Source organism: Cydia amplana, chromosome 20 (genome assembly GCF_948474715.1).
Source record: "Cydia amplana chromosome 20, ilCydAmpl1.1, whole genome shotgun sequence".
Classification (NCBI taxonomy): domain Eukaryota; kingdom Metazoa; phylum Arthropoda; class Insecta; order Lepidoptera; family Tortricidae; genus Cydia; species Cydia amplana.
This window is the reverse complement of record NC_086088.1, coordinates 7795781-7815562: the sequence shown is the minus strand read 5'-3', so window position 1 is coordinate 7815562 and position 19782 is coordinate 7795781. Positions and strand designations below refer to the sequence as shown.

General features: G+C 36.2%; 3 protein-coding genes across 3 annotated transcripts in view; 1 reads left to right on the top strand and 2 right to left on the bottom strand.

Annotated features, from left to right (window-relative positions):
* LOC134657529 (protein polybromo-1) overlaps nt 1-1101 on the bottom strand; it is a 54400-nt gene extending 53299 nt beyond the window's left edge. The window contains exons 1-2 of the mRNA XM_063513104.1: nt 763-1101; nt 458-607 (exon numbers count right to left, since the gene is read on the bottom strand). Of these exons, the coding sequence (XP_063369174.1) occupies nt 458-607; nt 763-885 (273 nt within the window). The 5' untranslated portion in view covers nt 886-1101. The remainder of the gene's footprint in view (nt 1-457; nt 608-762) is intronic.
* Nucleotides 1102-1888: 787 nt separating this feature from the next.
* LOC134657417 (uncharacterized) lies at nt 1889-4087 on the top strand. The gene is made up of 4 exons (XM_063512963.1): nt 1889-2114; nt 2195-2539; nt 2868-3728; nt 3820-4087. The coding sequence occupies exons 1-4, from the start codon at nt 1935-1937 to the stop codon at nt 4048-4050; spliced, it is 1617 nt and encodes a 538-aa protein (XP_063369033.1). The 5' UTR covers nt 1889-1934; the 3' UTR covers nt 4051-4087.
* A 236-nt stretch (nt 4088-4323) lies between these two features.
* On the bottom strand, nt 4324-5654 carry LOC134657656 (uncharacterized). The gene is made up of 2 exons (XM_063513218.1): nt 4561-5654; nt 4324-4364 (listed from the first exon to the last, which is right to left on the bottom strand). The coding sequence occupies exon 1, from the start codon at nt 5611-5613 to the stop codon at nt 4576-4578; it is 1038 nt and encodes a 345-aa protein (XP_063369288.1). The 5' UTR covers nt 5614-5654; the 3' UTR covers nt 4324-4364; nt 4561-4575.
* Between the last annotated feature and the right edge of the window lie 14128 nt (nt 5655-19782).

The window sequence follows — 19782 nt, the reverse complement described above, 5'->3', positions numbered from 1 at the left end:
AGGAGCGGAGCTCTTCCTTTCTGTCTGAGCAAAGTACAAATACAAATGTGAGAGTTTTTGCCCTATGACAATCTTCTTAACCCGTGGAGCGCCCTAACCAGGCACGTGTGCCAGTAACTAGTATAGGAGTTCCATACTACGGTAATTTTGGGGCGCTCCACGGGTTAAAAACTAAAAATTTTATGTTGATCTTCCCCACATTTAAATTTTACGAAAATTTAATGGAATGAAGACCATAAAATTAGGTTATGTAAAGCTGGTTTTATATATGTTACAGGTGATTGATTCCTTTAAAAAATTGCTATGAAACCACTTTCGTTCCATCTGTCAGCAAGGCCCCAAGCGGTAATTGATTAAGTTGTCTTCTAGATCTAGTGTTGTCAGTACTTACATAAATACGTATATCTCCAATAGGACAGATCTGACATCTGACTATAATAATAATGACAAAACTTACCCTTAACAAGTCAATAGGCTGCGACACTACTTCATAGTACTGCGGCTCTTGACGTCTTTTGGGTGCTCGGATAAATGAGTCACAAAGTAAAGTACCATCATCCTTCTTGAAACCTCTGATAGTGTCGTACAGCTGTTGGCACATTTCACTCTGAAATTTTCAATAGTTAAAATAACGTAGTTAAAAATACCGTATTCTAGTTCAGTATATTAACAATTTAGTAGTTCTCTCTTATTATTTTAACAGTTTATATTATAAAGTGAGGTGCCGCGCGGCAAAATGTATTTTATTTAGCATTAACTTACTGGATCCAGCTTTTTCTTTTTACGCGAAGGCGGAGGCCCAGGCGTATGTTCCACTCCATCATCACTATCGTCTCCGTCAGCTCCACGGCTGGCCCCCGACGAAGCCCGACGTCTTTTACTCATTTTCAATCTATACCAAGCCAATCCAAAATCCACTGCACCGAATCGTATAACAACTGATCTTAAGCAAACGCGACTTGTCGAAGTTACATTGTTTGAAGTTATAACAGGTTACGAATGTATGCGTAAAATATTGAAAGTATTTCGTTGAATTACATGAAATACTCTGGTTTTAAAATATAAATTTGGAAAATTCACAACAAGCGTCGTCCGGCCATTGAAATTCATTCCAGTTCACGCATAGCTGTGCGTTGTGATTTCTATTCTAACGTCAAAGTAATCGGCAAGAGCATTATTTTCTGTAAGTAAAATAAAACAATCAGTTATATAAAACAGCTTCAATTAATTCACTTACAAATGTTTTAGATCAATTATGTTATTCTAATATTGTTATGTGAGCGATGTGACAAATTGATAATTGTAACAAATCATCAGAATGGAACGTTATGTGTAGGTTGCCACACATAAAAAACTGTCCGTCGTCACATGGTCGTCATCAAAGAGTAAAGTAAGTATACTGGGTCAACCAAATCTTGTCAGTAAATAGGAACAAAAAAAACTATACTCATCCTTTTCTTTTGGGTGCTAGTACTAGAGTAAGACAAAGATAGTATGATTCTCTCTGTCTATGTTTGAAATCAAACAGACCTTTGACACACTATATTTATATAGGTAGTCGTCACCGTGATTTGCGTCACATGCCACAAAAACATTAGTATGATATTACTGCTATTACTGGGTAAAAGCGAAACATATTCTCCAATCCATAATCCACTAAGTTTATAAAAAGTCTTACTCGTGTCTCATTAACAAAATGTAAAAATGTAGATATTTTCATGTGGCAACCTTCAGCTAACTGCCTTCAAGTCCCGCCGCCAAAAAGTTCGGACTATGGAATCAGCGAGAATCGTAAACTAAAAACTGCCTTCAAGTTTGTAATGTTTTCTACGGGTTTTCTATCTTCTACCCACGATAGTTCTTGTATTTCATTAGAGTAATTCGATTTATACGTGGAAAACATATCAATCCTTTCTTCAAGTGTATTCGGTAAAATGAACAAATATTCCAAGAATTTCATTTTGGTCGGGGACTTGAACCACCATTGTCTGCTATGCAAGGAGTCGTTTCTAGCAGTAGACGAGTTGGAGAAGCATTTAAGATGGGAGAAACACCGGAAAGGTATCAAAGTCCTAAGCCCTTTGCCGAAGTTTAAAAGGGATCGCATTTTTAAGGTATGACTTTTCTAATGAGTTCAACTATAGACGATCCATTTACAGTTGAAAACAACTTTAATTTCTAATTTTATCAACAGATCGATGATAAGTACTTCTGTGAGCATTGTAACCTGATTTTGAGTACAATTTCGGAAATACCAAAGCACATACAGGATGAATGTCATCAAAAGCGTAAAGCTGACCCCGAAATAGAACTTCGACCCTCACTGTGTAAAAGAGAGTCTAGCTTAACATATATAGGGAAGGATAAAAATATAATTAAGATTCCTAATAAAGAGTGGTATGGGATAATTGATTCAAAATGCATATTCTGTGATACTGCTGTGGATCAATTTATGAAACATGTTTCATTGTCAGACCACATGATAACTATGATTCAAAGTAAGATTATTCTGAATGAGGAAGGCTTGTTTTATAGGGAGGTAAGTTTTCAGTGGTTTTGGTATTACCAAAGATACATTGATTGAGTAGTACAATCAATTCTCTTTGGTATTACCTACTAATTTTATATAAGTACCTAGTAAGAGGTTAAACAGATTTGTTGCTACCATTCTTACTACTTTCATTATTGGGCATTACAAAGATTTTTAGTTATGCTTCTTTCCTAATAATCAAGTTGCATAAAATACACCTAGATGAGAATGGAAGCGAGTGCTGGTTATCCTACTAATACTATCTCAATAAAAATAGGACCTATATTTCTTATTTTATATCTAAATATTACAGTAATTATATGCTTATGTTTTTTAGTTTAAAGACAAGTATGGTTACTGCTTTCTGTGTAAGACAACATTTCAAATACAAGCTAAGAGTGAACACTGGAAAGATGAAGTTCACGTAGAGAAGACAAACGCACACAATGTGAACAATGCCAAAACCGATCACGAAAAGAAACTGGATGTGGCCGTTAAACTTATTAGTACTCAGAAAGACTATTTTGATATCGATCTGGAAAACAGAGTGGCCACTTGCAAGATTTGTACTGCCTACGTGAATATAAACTTCAAATTCATGATAGAGCATAAGAAAATTCATAACATAACAGACAAAGATAAGATTAAACAAGCTCCAGTGGCCATGGAAAAGGTATTTAAGTCTCTCAGAATTAAGAGATCTAATAAAGAAATCTATGATCATGGTAAGTTAAGGGCTGAACTAGCCAAATTTGGGAGGGAGAATTTTATCAAACTGGTATTTCCAGGGGATAAGGGTTACTGTTTGCTATGTGGCACATATATATCAGCTCATATGAAGAAATTTACGGAACATTTGAAAGGATATGTTCATATGGCACAATTAGATTTAAAAAATGGGAAACTCCATGTCAAGCCGGAGTATAAGACAAAAAATGTGAAGGACTTTATAGAGACAGTTGGTTATTCTAAAGTTATGCATTCCTTGTGGATCAACGAACAGTTTGCTGCTGATGTGACTTCTTTAACACTTGTTTCCGAGATCCATGATCCTCAATGTGAGAAATTCAAATGTTATGCATGTGACAATACTTATAAACAAAAAGAATACGAAGAACACTGTCTCTCAGAAACCCACAGAAAAAACTTTCATAATGCTGAACTCATAACTACAATTGAGGATGAATTTATTAGAGAGGTAATAATTATTGTTGGAACATGTTTAATCTCCACTGTATTTTAATACCATGATGCAAATTATAAAAAAAAACATCAAATTTTGTTCACAGGTACGTCCTAATCTGTACCACTGTGCAGTTTGCAACCTAATGTTTGCATTTTGGGACACATTGGATAAACACATACATAGCGGGAAGCATAACACGGTTAAAACTGTCATGAATGATGACTCTGTAAGTGAAAAGCTGGAAATACTATCTTTCGACAAAGAGGAATTGTTAGCAAAATTGGTCAGCTTAGGTTTAAAAAGAGGTCTCAAGCAGCCCACACAGGAAAAATAACATGAAATTGTTTGGGTACTTGCATAGGTCATATTTATGTAAAAAATGCATGTTTAGCAGCATCAGTAAAATGTGTTAGTGCACATAACTGTTTACTGAAAATGTAATTTTTTCATGTTTTTGATTTTGTTTTTTTGTTTTTGTTATTAAAATTAAGTTTGCTTTTGTTTTCCTTCATTCTTAATTTTAGGCTGTTTCTTTACTGTAACTATGAATAGTTATGATTAAAAACTGAAAAGAAGTAAAAGTATTGTTTATTTATTAAAATAAAACTATAACTTACATCTATTCAGATTTCCAGTCTTGTTTTAATTCTAAAAAAATGGTTATTTCTGTTTAACAATACAGATTAATTAATAAAGGTTGAGATCTCCTAGACAGGAGATCCTGCTCTTCCGGCATGTTAACTATTAACAAAAATAAATGAACAAAATTGAGTGTTAAGAAACATTAAAAGCTTCAAAATAACAAAAGTGTTAAATTAAATTAAATTCTATTTGTAATTAACACGTTTTTAGCTAAAAATTACAAGTTTTTCTTATAAAAATAAATATCAAACCACTGTGGAAAATGAGATAGTAATAAAATTAAATCATTTTCACTATCCTTATGCAGTTTATGTAATTGGCTTATAGTTGGTTGAATATAACTGTCCTTCAGAGATTCCGGTAGTTCGTCCAATTCAAAGTCAAGTAATATAACTAAGGAACTAAGATGAAATGGATACAAAGCACATGTATCAAACGAACAATTCAATTTTACGTATTTAGCAAACTCCGGGATAAACTTTTGCAGCTCCGGGTTAAAGTTGGTCATTATAAATAAAAAGTTTAGGATCCCACTGCACATTTGAAAGCACTGAGTAGATTTTAAACAGTTTCTTAGAAGTTCCGTTGAATCTTTAGTCTTCAAAACATCTTGAATATCCTGGTTCCTTGTTTCAAATAAATTATTGCAAATATTAAGTACCAGCATCTCTATTTGGGGTTTCATTTTAATGGAAATATCATTGCTTAACATACTTGAACCACTAGTGTTATGATTCCATAATTCTTTCAAGACATTGGAATATCTCTCGCTCTCTACATTCCAGTGGATAATATCTTTCGCTAATGTTTCCATGTACACGCCATTTTGATTCAAGTTTATCAAAGCTTGAATAACTTCAGGATTTATTATTGATTGAAAACTGGAGTTCACATCCATATGTGTAAGCTTTCTTACGAGGAACGCATCTAACTTTTTATCCACCGATTCCTGCGTATTATTTGCACGTTCACTGATATCGCTTTTATAAATTTCCGTTAAAAACTCAGTGAAATGATCATCCACTTGGGAGTGTCCTTCTGGTTCTGTTTTGCAGATTTTCCGAATATTTTGTAATACAGACAGTCTCACATTATTATTCGAGGTAGAATTTTGATTAGATATCTTGAGAATCTTGATAAAACTCTTGGAGAGCGCGTCCGTAACATTTTTGTCGAGGAGCGGATTGTGGTACAGGAATTCTGGACAAGGTTCGTTGTTAGTGTTGATTATTCTTTTAATTAATTGATTGTTCATGACTAAAAGAACAAGTATAAGGTAAATAATCGAAATATCACTTATTATAGTTATTATTTATATCATAGGAATGATAAAAACGTATTATGTTTATTTACGTACTAAACGTTAACACCAGTGTTGCCAGATGGGTTTTACGTTCCGTTACGCACACCTCTTAAAAATAGTACGCAAATTCAAGTTTGAGTACGCAGTATAAAATTTACTGTAAAATAGTAATTTGTGCAACTGGTGCATAATGAGAGGCCTCAAAATTCGAAAGTGGTTTTATGAAACGAGAATTATAGCTGTTCAAGCAAATCTTGTCAGTAAAAAAAGGCGCGAAATTCAAATTCTCTATGAGACGATATCCCTTCGCGCCTACATTTTTCAAATTTGCCGCCTTTTTCTACTGACAAAATCTGCTTAACCAGCTATATGTACAGTTGCATACAAATCCTTATATACACACATATTAAAAGTACTTACTCTAGAGCCCCCTCCAGACCATGTGCGTGAATCGCGGCGCGAAGTTCGAAAATCGATTCCACACTCACGTTCGCGCTTCGCGCGCGAGTGTGGAGGGGCTTAAAATAAGTTCAGGTAAACTAGCTTTGGTAAATATCGTCTGGACACAGCTTTATCATTTCGTCAGCTGACAACAGTGACAACCAAAACTCACTAGTTATTGTTAAGGCCCGTACACAATGGGCCATCGCCGGCCACTCCAAGGGACGCATTTATGCGTTAGAGGGAGCAAGTGATATTGCTATCTCATTCTACCGCATGGCTGAAAAAGGCGGCAAATATGAAAAATGTAGGCGCGAAGGGATATATTATCATCCCATACAAAATTTGAATTTCGCGCCTTGTTTTACTGACAAGATTTGCTTGAAGAAATACAGTAAAACTTCGTTTTCTGTAGGGTGAAAAGAGGTATGAAACCAAGTTACTGGTACAAATGTAAAATGGAGTATTACGCGGAAAATTGTATTATCGTTTTAAACTGTATGTATTATGACTATAATTCAGCTGTTATCATAATATATGGTTAACATCCGATCCAATTAAAGAAAAGAATGTATAGTAATACTAACTCACAATTTGATCCTTTTTTGATCGATATAACAACTATTATAAACAACAAACATGATAATATTGAAAATTAAACCGCCAAAGAAAACTTAGAAAACGACAAACCAAAGCGCCGACACAATAACAGCAGAGCATAGGCATAGCTCAAACCAAATTAACCAAAACAAAACATACAGGGGGCCTAGCCAAAACGCGTTTCGAAAAACGATATCGCTAACGAATCGATAAAAAATGTATGGGAATGACAGGTACCGTTGATGAGTTAAACTAAACTAAACTACTCGATTTTGCCTTGACTATGATGTTGATGGTGCTAATGTCATTAGTTTGACCATTGGCAGTGTCACTTGCTTGTCACGTGCGTGCGACAGGCACAGATAATCTATAGAAGTATGTTTGAGTAGTTAAATTTTTTTGGGTGCGTTCCTAAATAATATTAATCGGAAACCTAACAAATATGTATTCTGTTCAAGTGGAGTAACAGGCTGTCACTGCTGTCAGGTGATACAATATAAAAATAGTACGCAAATCGCCGGATGAGTACGCGAGTACGCAAGACCATAAAATAGTACGCAAGGCGTACTATGGCGTACCCATCTGGCAACGCTGGTTAACACTTGATAATGTTGTTGACATCGGTCGTAATGACATTGACACACCAGTAATTTCGAAGAAACTTATCAGATTATCAGCATTTTATAACATGACTTAAACAGCTTGTAAGATATTGCCAGTGGTAAAAATAAAGAGTTTGGCTATTCGCTATTAGATGACGCTACTGAAACCTTTTCTTAACGTCATCTAGTGTCGAATAGCAAAACTAAAGTAGTTTGACTAAGTAGCGCTAGATGTCGTATTTGTTCGAATTTCGTAGTTTTAATTATTAAATTTAAAAATGGAAATATATCGTTTATCATAGCAGAAACGGAACTAGGTCATGATGTTGAGGAATTGATAGATATAGGATGTAGGTATGTATAGTAGTAGGTAGTTCGCGCCTTTTTCTACTGACAAGATCTGCTTGACCATCTATAGTTTTCTTTTTAGTTGCATTTTAATTCTTTCTTTTTTTTTTAATTCATTTTCATAAATAAAAGTGTGTGGGCTTCTTTTGGTAGACATTCAGCTCTACTCTATCTCTCCTCAGTATTGGTCCGGTGACATAGGCCCGGGTTGCGCCCGTCTGATGTAGTCAGGCGCTTTCCAAATACGAGTACCTATCAAATTAAAATTGTCTCAGACTCATCGCCATTAGTTTGTATTAACATATGCCACACATGGCCTATCCGAATTTAAGCAAAACCCATTGCCCTTTAGACGTGATTCGCTCGTCTTCTTTCGTAACCAAAGTAAGTGCGTTTAACCAATTCCGATTACATGATTTACACGATTATAAATCATTGAAGGCCTCAATAACCACAAGAGCTAATTCCGTGAACTAAAATTAGAGAATCCGAGTGGGAGTGTAATTGGAAACTGATAAATACCTTAGATGAGTAGGTAAGTAACTGCCTACTCAACTTGCCTACTGGCCCATTCACCACCACTTACGACACCGAGGCGTTAGTATGTGGATTGTGTCGTTAGGTACCTATACTAAAAAAACCGTAGGTACATAACTTGGCTGTGTTACAGGGGGCCGATTTTTGAAATTCGACCTCTGGATTTCATGTATTTCATTCAGTAATAGCCATGTAAATTCTACTAATAGAATTGAAAACGAGTAGTCAATACCACTACATACACTGACTTACTTTATACTTTACTTTACTTTATATATAATAAGTGTTCCGGGCGTTTGTATTTTAGTTTTTATTTTATTTTGGGTAGTTCCATTTCATAACTTTGACGATAAAGAGGAAAACCTACCTCACCCCGTAGTGCCTCGTATTTGGGGTGAGAGGGGTTTTCATACAAAGGTGATTTTGGAAGATTGTTGTATCGATTTTTTTTATTATCCGTATTTCTATAGATACATTATTTTTGTAGCAGTAGCCTTAAAAATCCCTTCTCACCCCCCTCTCAAACCTTCTCTCCCCATGCATAACCCACCTCTTCCCGCGAAACCTATTCACCCCGTTTTACGGTACATACTACATACATATTATAGTCGGCATAGAGTGCTCACTTCATACATCAGTTTTGGTACCAAAACAGTAGAGGAATTATTAGTACCCCTACTTACCTAACCTTACCTTTAAATCAATAGATCCTTCTAAAAAGCGGCCAAGTGCGAGTCGGACTCGCCCATGAAGGGTTCCGTATTTAGGCGATTTATGACGTATTAAAAAAAACTACTTACTAGATCTCGTTCAAACCAATTTTCGGTGGAAGTTTACATGGTAATGTACATCGTATATTTTTTTTAGTTTCATCATTTTACCACTTTGGAAGTGTCTCTCGCGCAAACTATTCAGTTTAGAAAAAAATGATATTGAAACCTCAATATCATTTTTGAAGACCTATCCATAAATACCCCACACGTATGGGTTTGATGAAAAAAAAATTTTTGAGTTTCAGTTCGAAGTATGGGGAACCCCAAAAAATTATTGTTTTTTTTTCTATTTTTGTGTGAAAATCTTAATGCGGTTCACAGAATACATCTACTTACCAAGTTTCGTTTTTATAGTTTCGGAGAAAAGTGGCTGTGACATACGGACGGACAGACAGACGGACAGACATGACGAATCTATAAGGGTTCCGTTTTTTGCCATTTGGCTACGGAACCCTAAAAAAACAGTCATCAGTTCCGGAAAATGTTTGCAACCTAATTACGCATAGGTACATGACTGTATTAAACTACGAGAAAGGTTTATGGGAGCAAATTAGTCAAGCAAATAGAATCGTGACGCGCAGATTACTCCCGACGACACGACCCGCCGTCACCCATGAACCGACATTACGCATCCAATTCTACGCTTTCACAAAACTTCACCAAATGTGTGCTCTTCACGAGCTCGCAATAAAACTAATAATTCAGAATTATTAAAGTAATCGGTGAAAGGAAAAACGTGTTACCAAAAAGCTCGTCAACAATGCTAGATAGCTTAATTAGCATTAGTTTACACCGTTATCCATTGAAAAAACGGGGCGTCTTTACAATATTTCATAAGGCTTGAATGTGTTTCGAAAGTCTGTATTTGTGGGGCCTTAATAAATTACAATCGGGACCTCACATAGCGGCCTAAGTACGTGGGTTCGCCGCACGAGGCCCCGCCCGCCGCCGCGCCGCCCGCCTCGCTCGCTCCTATACTCGTAATCTATGTTTGTTTAAGTTTTTGTCGTAATTTAATTAAGTTTTGTAATTAGAGAGCTGCCGTTTGTAGTTCTGCTGGTTTATTGCTGAAATTTAGGGCGCTGGTGATAGGGTGTTTGAAGTTATAACTCTACGCATATGAGCTTCAGGGAAAGTAGTTTTATTTATATACCTCAATAATTCCATTTAAAATTAAGTTTAAACGTAATTATGTCTTAAATGATTTGGTAACTACTTATTTAAAATTCAAGATGATTTTCTATGACATCAGTCAAGTGTACCAAAAATTATGGGCGCAAACAACTTACTCAAAAATATGTCCTGACATAAGAGCTATGGGACATATTTTTGAGTATGATGAGTGCACCCATATTTTTACCCTTGAATGTACCTAATGAGGAAATTGTAATTGCACCGAAAGCAAAGAAATAATTTTACAATAGGAAGTTAAAGCTGTTGCTTACAGTTAAACTTTAAACAAAAGGCTCACGATACACTTCGACAACTTATTTGACACCCCAATGATTGATGCCTCTATGGTCGGGACTAGACACAGACAGGCATAGGCAAAAGAATAGGGTCGTGAAAGATCAGGCAAAAACGTGCGAACCAAGTTTGCCGTACAAGATATATAAAATTACGTCCATGATTGTCGGATTGTGCAAAATTGTGATAAGTAGGTACTCTACCTTAGTTTCACAGGCATGAAAATGGAAAAACTGGTTGTAGGTACGTTGTACGTTTATATTTCATGCAAATCTTTTATATCTTATCCTGTAGGCTAGACTAGAGCCTCTGTCCGCGACTTTACCCGCGTAGATGTCGTTAAACTACTTTTAAACCTTCTTTAAAAAAGTGCTTCCATCAAATGTATGATGATTTTGCTACTGTCCAAAGTGTGCTCGTACAATGTACATATTATGTAGCTATGAGCCTATGAGTTGCATCACAGTTTCCAAAATAGCGTTACTGTAGGGAGATTTATTTCAGTACCTAAGCGCCACTTGCAACTTCCCACTAACCCAGAGTTAACCCGTTAAACCGTTAACCCAGTGTCCAATTGTACTGGTAACTCCGGGTTTAACCGGATAAATAAAAAATAAATAAATAAAAATAATTTATTTCAGAAAACAGGTTTCATAATTTGGTTACTTAACTCTTAACTTAAGACCTATGTTAGAGAAAACAAATAAACACAAATCCCTGGTTAGTGGGATGGTGCGTCATTAAGTATAGTATAACCGACATTCGTTTTCAGCAAAATCATATTTTGATTTTATCGATTTTTATGAAACCATGAAAACCATCCTAGAACCTAAACGGTCGCGTACTGTGCGGTTTAGAGGAGTTTCCTCCCGCGAACGCTCCGGCTGTGGAATGCTCCTTTCCGAGGTTTTCCCGAGTGCTACAGTATGGGGTTCTTCCAAAAGGGTACAGGTTTTTAAAAGGTCGGCAACGCGCATGTAACACCTCTGGAGTTGCAGGCGACGCCTACCAGGCGTCTAAAGGCTACGGTGACTACTTACCATCAGGTGGGCCGTATGCTTGTTTGCCAAAAAAATCACTATTCAATACAAAATCAACAGAAGCAACCAGCACCGCAAAATAAATCACCACTCGCATGATATAAGCGCGTCCGAATTAATGCAATTTTAATTCTGTCCCATCGATTACCTCCGCCGATTTATTATAAACACTGTAATATCGTAAAAAATGGCCATCATATGTGGCCATTTGCCCTCTCCTTGTTAGGTCTTGTTACGGACCACCGCGTGTGCGAGGGAGAGGGCAGACGAGCTGGGTGGCCGGGTAATGAAGGCCAAACAATGATCTGTTATTTCACTCGCAGGATTGGATAGTAATTCGCCGCTTATGGTCGCTCTATCATCTTTGATGGAGCCTGTATGAGTGCGCTTAGGGCGGGCTTTTGGAGTTTCAGGTTTAGAGCCCACGGTTTACAAGTAATAGGAAATGCTGTAATTATTTTCTACTTTGTTGTGCAAGATGCTTGTTTCTTTAAGAACAATTAAGTCATACAGCTTAGGTAGGTACAGTCGCCATCAGATATATCGGACCGGCGAAGGTGTTCACAATATCTGAGCACGCACTCTAACACCCTGACAATAGAGGTGTGTTCAGATATTTGTGAGCGGCTTAGCAGCTCCGATATATCTGATGGCGACTGTATTAGTTAATTAGAAACTTAAAATACCTATTAATTTTAACTATTTGGTTTCATCAGAGTTTTCGTAGTTCCTTATTAAGATGGCGTAAGGCCCATTATGCTGATGTACAGTCGACCCAAACTAACTGCACAGAGCTATAACCGCGAAAATGGAAATTGGAAAATTGCGGGCATTTTTCTGTCACTCTAATTACGCTTTCATTGGAGTAAAAGAGAAAGATCCCCGCAATTTGCGAATTTTGGTTTTTGCGGTAGCCCCGTAGAATGCATCATGTCAAATTACTAAGAACAACAACATATTACGACGCTATTAGACGATCTAAAATATTACTCACATAAGATGTCGGTTTGGTACCGTTTTATAATTTTGCTTTTTAATTAGCCAAAGTAAAAATATTTTTAATTTTTAGGGTTCCGTAGCCAAATGGCAATGGCATCCGTCTGTCTGTCCGTCCGTATGTCACAGCCACTTTTTTCCGAAACTATAAGAACTATAGGGTCTATAGGTACTGTTGAAACTTGGTAAGTACTTAGATGTATTCTGTGAACCGCATTAAGATTTTCACACAAAAATAGAAAAAAAACCATAAATTTTGGGGGTTCCCCATACTGAAACTCAAAATTTTTTTTTCATCAAACTCATACGTGTGGGGTATCTATATAGGTCTATATAGGTATAGGGATAGGTCTTCAAAAATGATGTTGAGGTTTCTAATATAATTTTTATCTAAACTGAATAGTTTGCGCGAGAGACACTTCCAAAGTGGTAAAATGTGTGTCCCCCCCCCCTGTAACTTCTAAAATAAGAGAATGATAAAATTAAAAAAAAATATGATGTACATTACCATGCAAACTTCCACCGAAAATTGGTTTGAACGAGATCTAGTAAGTAGTTTTTAGGGTTCCGTAGCCAAATGGCAAAAAACGGAACCCTTATAGATTCGTCATGTCTGTCTGTCTGTCTGTCTGTCTGTCTGTCTGTCTGTCTGTCTGTCTGTCTGTCCGTCTGTCTGTCCGTCCGTATGTCACAGCCACTTTTCTCCGAAACTATAAGAACTATACTGTTGAAACTTGGTAAGTAGATGTATTCTGTGAACCGCATTAAGATTTTCACACAAAAATAGAAAAAAAAAACAATACATTTTTGGGGTTCCCCATACTTCGAACTGAAACTCAAAAAAATTTTTTTTATCAAACCCATACGTGTGGGGTATCTCTGGATAGGTCTTCAAAAATGATATTGAGGTTTCTAATATCATTTTTTTCTAAACTGAATAGTTTGCGCGAGAGACACTTCCAAAGTGGTAAAATGTGTGTCCCCCCCCCCTGTAACTTCTAAAATAAGAGAATGATAAAACTAAAAAAAATATATGATGTACATTACCATGTAATCTTCCACTGAAAATTGGTTTGAACGAGATCTAGTAAGTAGTTTTTTTTTTATACGTCATAAATCGCCTAAATACCGAACCCTTCATGGGCGAGTCCGACTCGCACTTGGCCGCTTTTTTTTTAATACGTCATAAATCCCCTAAATACGGAACCCTTCATGGGCGAGTCCGACTCGCACTTTGCCGCTTTTTAGCAATTTTAATTACGCTTATAATGACACGTTCACACTTTGACGGAAGCCGCATCAGATACCTCTGTCTTGGATTTGTACCTACAATAAATACAAAAATGCATTATACATATTATCCACCTACATCCTACAAATTTGTATTTTTTACGGAACTCGTAGGTGCTGCTGCGGCAAGGAAATAAAATAAAATGAAAGTTTCTTTTTCCTTTTCCGTAATTGATGATATTTTCTTGGAAGGCGCTTTCATAAGACGGATGCTTGTCTTATTACACATGCGATGCGAAAGGAAGGAGCTAAGGAATTAAGCTGTAAAATAGCCTTTTTGGAGTTCCGCTTTAAGATGAAAAGACCGAGAGAGGTACAATAATTCAGGATCAAGAGAGAAAGAGACAGGTTTTTGCTAGTTATCTCTTTACGCCCATCGAAGAAAATTATACATTTCGAAATTAACTTCTATAAGTTTTTTAAATACTTATAGGAACTCTGTCAAGCCATTTCCGCCAGTAGAAAAAAGCGGCAAATTTAAAAAATGTAGACGCGAAGGGTTATTGTCCCATAGAAAATTTGAATATCGCGCCTTTTTCTACTGACAAACATGTTTGACCGGCTATAATTTTAATACATTTATTAATTAACAGATTGTTCAATACTATTTACTTTACTATGTAGATTAGGTACATATATGTTGTAAGATTCAACATGTATATCAGTTATAGGTACCTATCACCAATTATAAAATCAATTACCTATGTATAAAAAGTGTTTAGGTACTTTTTATTGTCGTATCGTATAGGTTCTTAAATTCTTGAGCATTTGAGGGTTTATTTTCTCTAATTTAATTATTTCACGACAATTACGTTTATTAACGTTATTTCATGTAAGTACTGTAAAACTCCACAAATTATATGCGGATAACGATAACAGTTTTACCAAGGTTTACCTAATTGTTCTACCTATTTATGCATACTATTATATACGTGGTAGGAAGGTAATTCAGTTCAATCATAGATTTTTTTTATTCTATGCTTAGGGTAAGTATTTATTTTATTTACTTATAAGATTTTAATTTAAGCGTTTTATGGTGTTTAAAAAAAGATAGCCTAAGTAGAAATGTTTTGTATTTATGTTGACAAAATTAAGCGAAAGTGTAACTGATAATAATTTAGGAATATATAATTTTTCCTCTTGTTAAATTAGACGTCTCTCTGCAATTGAGCATTAGGCACTTTTTCAGTTTAAGAAACTACGCATTAAGTGAGACTCTGCCTACACAGGTGTGACACCACTGAAGTAGCATGAGTTCAATTATAGGTACAAACTAGACTAGAGCAATAATTATGGTTGACGAAATATAATTTTGCATAGATCTCTCGAATAACCTAATTGTATGTCGAATCGGTGCAAATTATATTTCGCCAACGTCAACTATAATCTGGCAAAAAAGAGTAGAAATTAAAAAGTGGCAATACTGTAGTGTCGTCACTTTCAAATCAATCTAAGAAAAACGGGACGACACTACAGTGTTGCCAATTTTTAATTTCTACTCTTTTTTTGTCAGACTGTATACTAGACCGTTAAATTTTTACATCATAACAATCGTTCAATTTTATTTTATTTAGAAAACCCCCCCGTGGGACTTACATAATATATAATGTATTTAAATAAGTAATTATTTGAATGTAATATTTATTTTATACGCGCGTAATTTTCGCCAAGCTTTAAAGCTTTTGTTGACGATCCCCGTAAACTTTCGAAACGTGACCGATTCGACCTAAATTACGTTCAAATTTTTCATGTCAAAATAATTGTAAGTAGCACGGAACTCATTATATTAAGAGGCCTTTCGCTTAACATCGCGTTTTCCTGTTAAGAGCACGTTAATACGCACGCGTAATGGCCTTCGTCGTGTGCGGCGCTTTTTTAAACAAATATCGTTGGATTGAGCCATTGAATTATGGAAAATTGGACACAATGGACGCCTTTGAAGCTGTGAAAGTATTGAGCTCATGTTAAGACACTTAAGATTAATGACAACAGGTCAATTTCTGTGAAAGTTTCAGCTTAAAGCCAACCATATTAAGAACTTTTGAATGTATAGAACATAATACATTTACACATGAGCTGGTGGTCCCAGTCTGTGAGAGTCATATTAAGTCTCGGAACTCGAACATTTTACATTTCAAGCCTTTTTTAATTTCATAAGAGCTGAAAATCAATTTGTATTAATTTTGTACTAGTTTATGTATACTTAGACATGTACTTACGCGGAGTCTTGCAGAGTCCCGTTAGCGGCGTCATTATTTCTTATTTCTGTAATGAATTAGTGCACTACCTGTTTCTAAAGCTATTTGTTCTTTATATCCTGCTGCCCTAAGGTTGCCTGGAAGAGATCGCTTACAGTGATAAGAGCGCCAGTTGCTACCTTTACCTATTTACATTGTAAATCTATTTTTAAATTTGTTTTCTTTTGTGGTGCAGTGCAGTCTAAATTCTACTTACCATAGTTATACCTACCATACAAAGTTTTTCACCTATTTTCTTTTCAAAATTTCATAACATCTCATGGCTCCTCTACACGATGGGCCAGCGCCGGCCACTCCAAGGGACGCATTTATGCGTTAGAGGGAGCACGTGATATTGCTATCTCATTCTACCGCATGGCTGCGTCCCTTGGAGTGGCCGGCGCTGGCCCATCGTGTAGAGGAGCCATCATACAAGTAGCCACACTCAACATTCCTTAATCCCACCTAAAGAGCTCGCAACGTGACCTAATTCACCCCGTGAGGTCCCTCATTTAGCCACCAATAAAACCTCTTTTGACATATCCGTGGCAAAATCCCTAACTGATACGACCCTTTACTTACTAAGGTGTTAAGAAAAGCGCGCGCCCTCAACCGAAAATGAACCTTAACCCAAATGTCTATGGTATACATTTTGGTGGGCGGAATGTCTCGTTTAGTAGAGTACAAAGGCGCCGCGGCCGGCGGCGGCGCCTTTGATGCAGCTCTGTAATTACGTAAGAACCGCGCCGGTGGTACCATCGTCTTGTTATCTGACGGATCTTGAACCTTGTGGTAAGGGAATAAGGGCGATGGTCAATTAAGTGTTGGTATGCATGTTTCAGTTTCATGCGGCCCTAGTGGAGTCTAATGTTTGGTATGTTAAATGTGGAATGTGATGCAGAATTGCGAAAGGTTACAGAATCATAAATAGTAATTGAGGACCTTTTGTCTGTGTATGATACATAATCAGGGCTAAGATGGTCGGCTCTTTTGCCTTGTTTTAAAACGATTTTATCAGCTCTATACAACACAACTTTTCCATCCATGCATGGTTTTTGACCAACACATGTAAAGTTTAGTTATTTTTGACATTAAATTAATAAAACTAGCACTTTTTGAGGGCTTGAAATGAAATGGATTTTCATGATAAAGTCGGAGTAGTTTCATTTCAATCGTAACATTTAACTATAGTTAGTTAGGTATTTAAGTACCTACTTAATACATGTTAATCGTAACATCACGTCTTTGTGTAACCCATTGATTGACTGGCAGTGAACAGAACACTAATCCTTTTACATATAGATACCTACCTTGAGACAGGTCTGAAGGTGCAAGCGCCCATGCGCTACGGCGATCGCTTCAGGACGACAGGCTCGGGCTGCCGGCATTCAATCCACATCAATTTCGATGACGGCATCAGCAATCAAGGGTTTTTCCTCTGAGCTCTTAATATGTGGCTGACACAATGTCAATAATGTTAAATTTATACGAAAATTTGACGTTTATAATGACACTGCCTCACTTTATCCTATTCAAGTCGCTGCAAAATCAGTGAGTTAGACGGACTCTAGCCTCCTAAGAACCCGTGTACACATTTTTGTACATACTTATTCAAAAAAATACTTTGAACTTTCATTGAGTAACTAAGGGTTCCAAATTCAAAAACAAAACAAATGCTTCTGGGTCTCAGGAGGCTAGAATATTGTTTATTTCAATATTATCTACGCAATGCGGTAAACATCTTCACTTATATAATTATGTAGGTATACATACCTGCCCAGCCGAAAGTTATAAATAGGTACCAATATTTTTGTTTAGTCATAAATTGACTCCTTAATTCCGCACATTTCTCTAATAACCCCAATCAATCCGACTTCCGTACAATTCGGAACTTATCCGACATTCCGTTTCCTCCTAATTAAGGGCTTTGTCATAATTGTCATTACTCGTGACGAATGACCCCGCGGAGAGCGGGGGGCGTTACGGGGGCGGGGCTCCACCACTTCAAAGGCGCCGACTATCCACCACGAACTGAAAGATAACTTTCGAAAACTCATTATACAACCTTCCTAACACACCAATTACAACCTTATTGTAACAACTTTAGAGTTCAAATATGTACGCAGGAGAATTTCTCAGTTGATTGTTTGATAGTAACCCCTCTAAATGCAATGATACACGTGGTGAAAGGAGAGAGAGATATGGATATGGGGGTGCGTGAATGAGAAAGCAGATATGTTTGTAGTGGTAATTCGTAAGTGCTGGTTGATTCAAGATTGTATCCGCGGATAGTGATGAGGTGTGATGTTGCTTTATCGATGTTTTTAAGATTATTGTAATTTTGAAATTATAGTATTTACAAACAGTAAAATCGGCGATTATTACTAAAGACTGCAAACATTGGAAATTGTAGATTAGATTAAGTAGTAACTTAGGTAAGTATTATGCAGTTATTCGCTATGAAAAATAAATATTTTTATAGTCTTTGGGTGAAAGTTCTATTGAATGTTCTGAACAATAAGTTTATTTAGCCAGCCATATTCGCGTATGTGTGTACATTTTTAAGCTAGTTGAGCATTCAAACCCCTCTTTCCATTTGCAATTATACACTTAGTGGTAAATAAAACGTATCCTAATAAATTAAATGAGGAGAGTCAATTTAGTACACGATATCTTGCATCTTAAATTTTTATATACCGTAACTGAATATATTCCAGTACTTAAATCAAATGTTACTATAGCACGACCTCGCTAATGCGGACGGGCAAAAAACCAACTATTGACGGATTACGGAGGTTTCCGGATTATCATCTGCAAAAATTGTGTGTCATAAATATCACTTATACTTGGTCAACCAGATCATGACAGTAGAAAAAGGCGGCAAATTTGAAAAATGTAGGCGCGAAGGGATATCGTCCCATAGAAAATTTCGCGCCTTTTTTTACTGACAAGGTTTGGTTGACTAGCTATAATTACCAAATAAATTATATATTTCATGTAAGTGTTATCATGCTACTAATATTAGGTATTATGAATGTAAGAAAATAAATGATTAGCATTTAAGAAAGTCTATGAAGGATAAACTTACATAAAATTATCGCACTTTATTTCGAATGCACTCTTAGTCGGGGAAGAAATTTCAAAACATCGCGACTATCAAAGGCATCGAGACCGTCCGGATTACAGAGATCAACGGATTAGCGAGGTTCTACTGTTTAAGTACATAGTATCAACTATCACATCACAACAGCTTGAATTCAAATAACCTCTACAAGTCGCCACACGACTTTACAATTAATCTGTTAAAGTATAAAATAAATTTACTTAAAATATGACTCAATTAGACACATATATAACCAGTGTAGGTACAGATAATAATTACGATTAGAGATGCCACGAATATCCGGCAACTATTCGGTATTCGGCCGAATGTTGCCCACTATTCGGCCGAATACCGAATATCTGTTGCCCCTAACTAAAAGAAAAATTACACAAAAAAATACCAAAAATTAGGTATATTGAATATTTAAAAAGTATTATTGGAAAGTTGTTAAATAGGAAGACCCTTTTTTAAGCATTTGTTGATTATGAAATATTTTATTTTTATCATGGGTCTGATTTGATTGACTCTAACTACATTCATTAGTTCTTTTCTACAAAAAATATATCTTAGCAAACGTTAAGCTTTGTTGGCGAACATTTTCATAATAATTGTTATTCACAATCTTCGCATTTCATGCCGAATATTCGGTCGCCGAATATTCGGTATTCGGCGGAGAGAGTGGCCGAA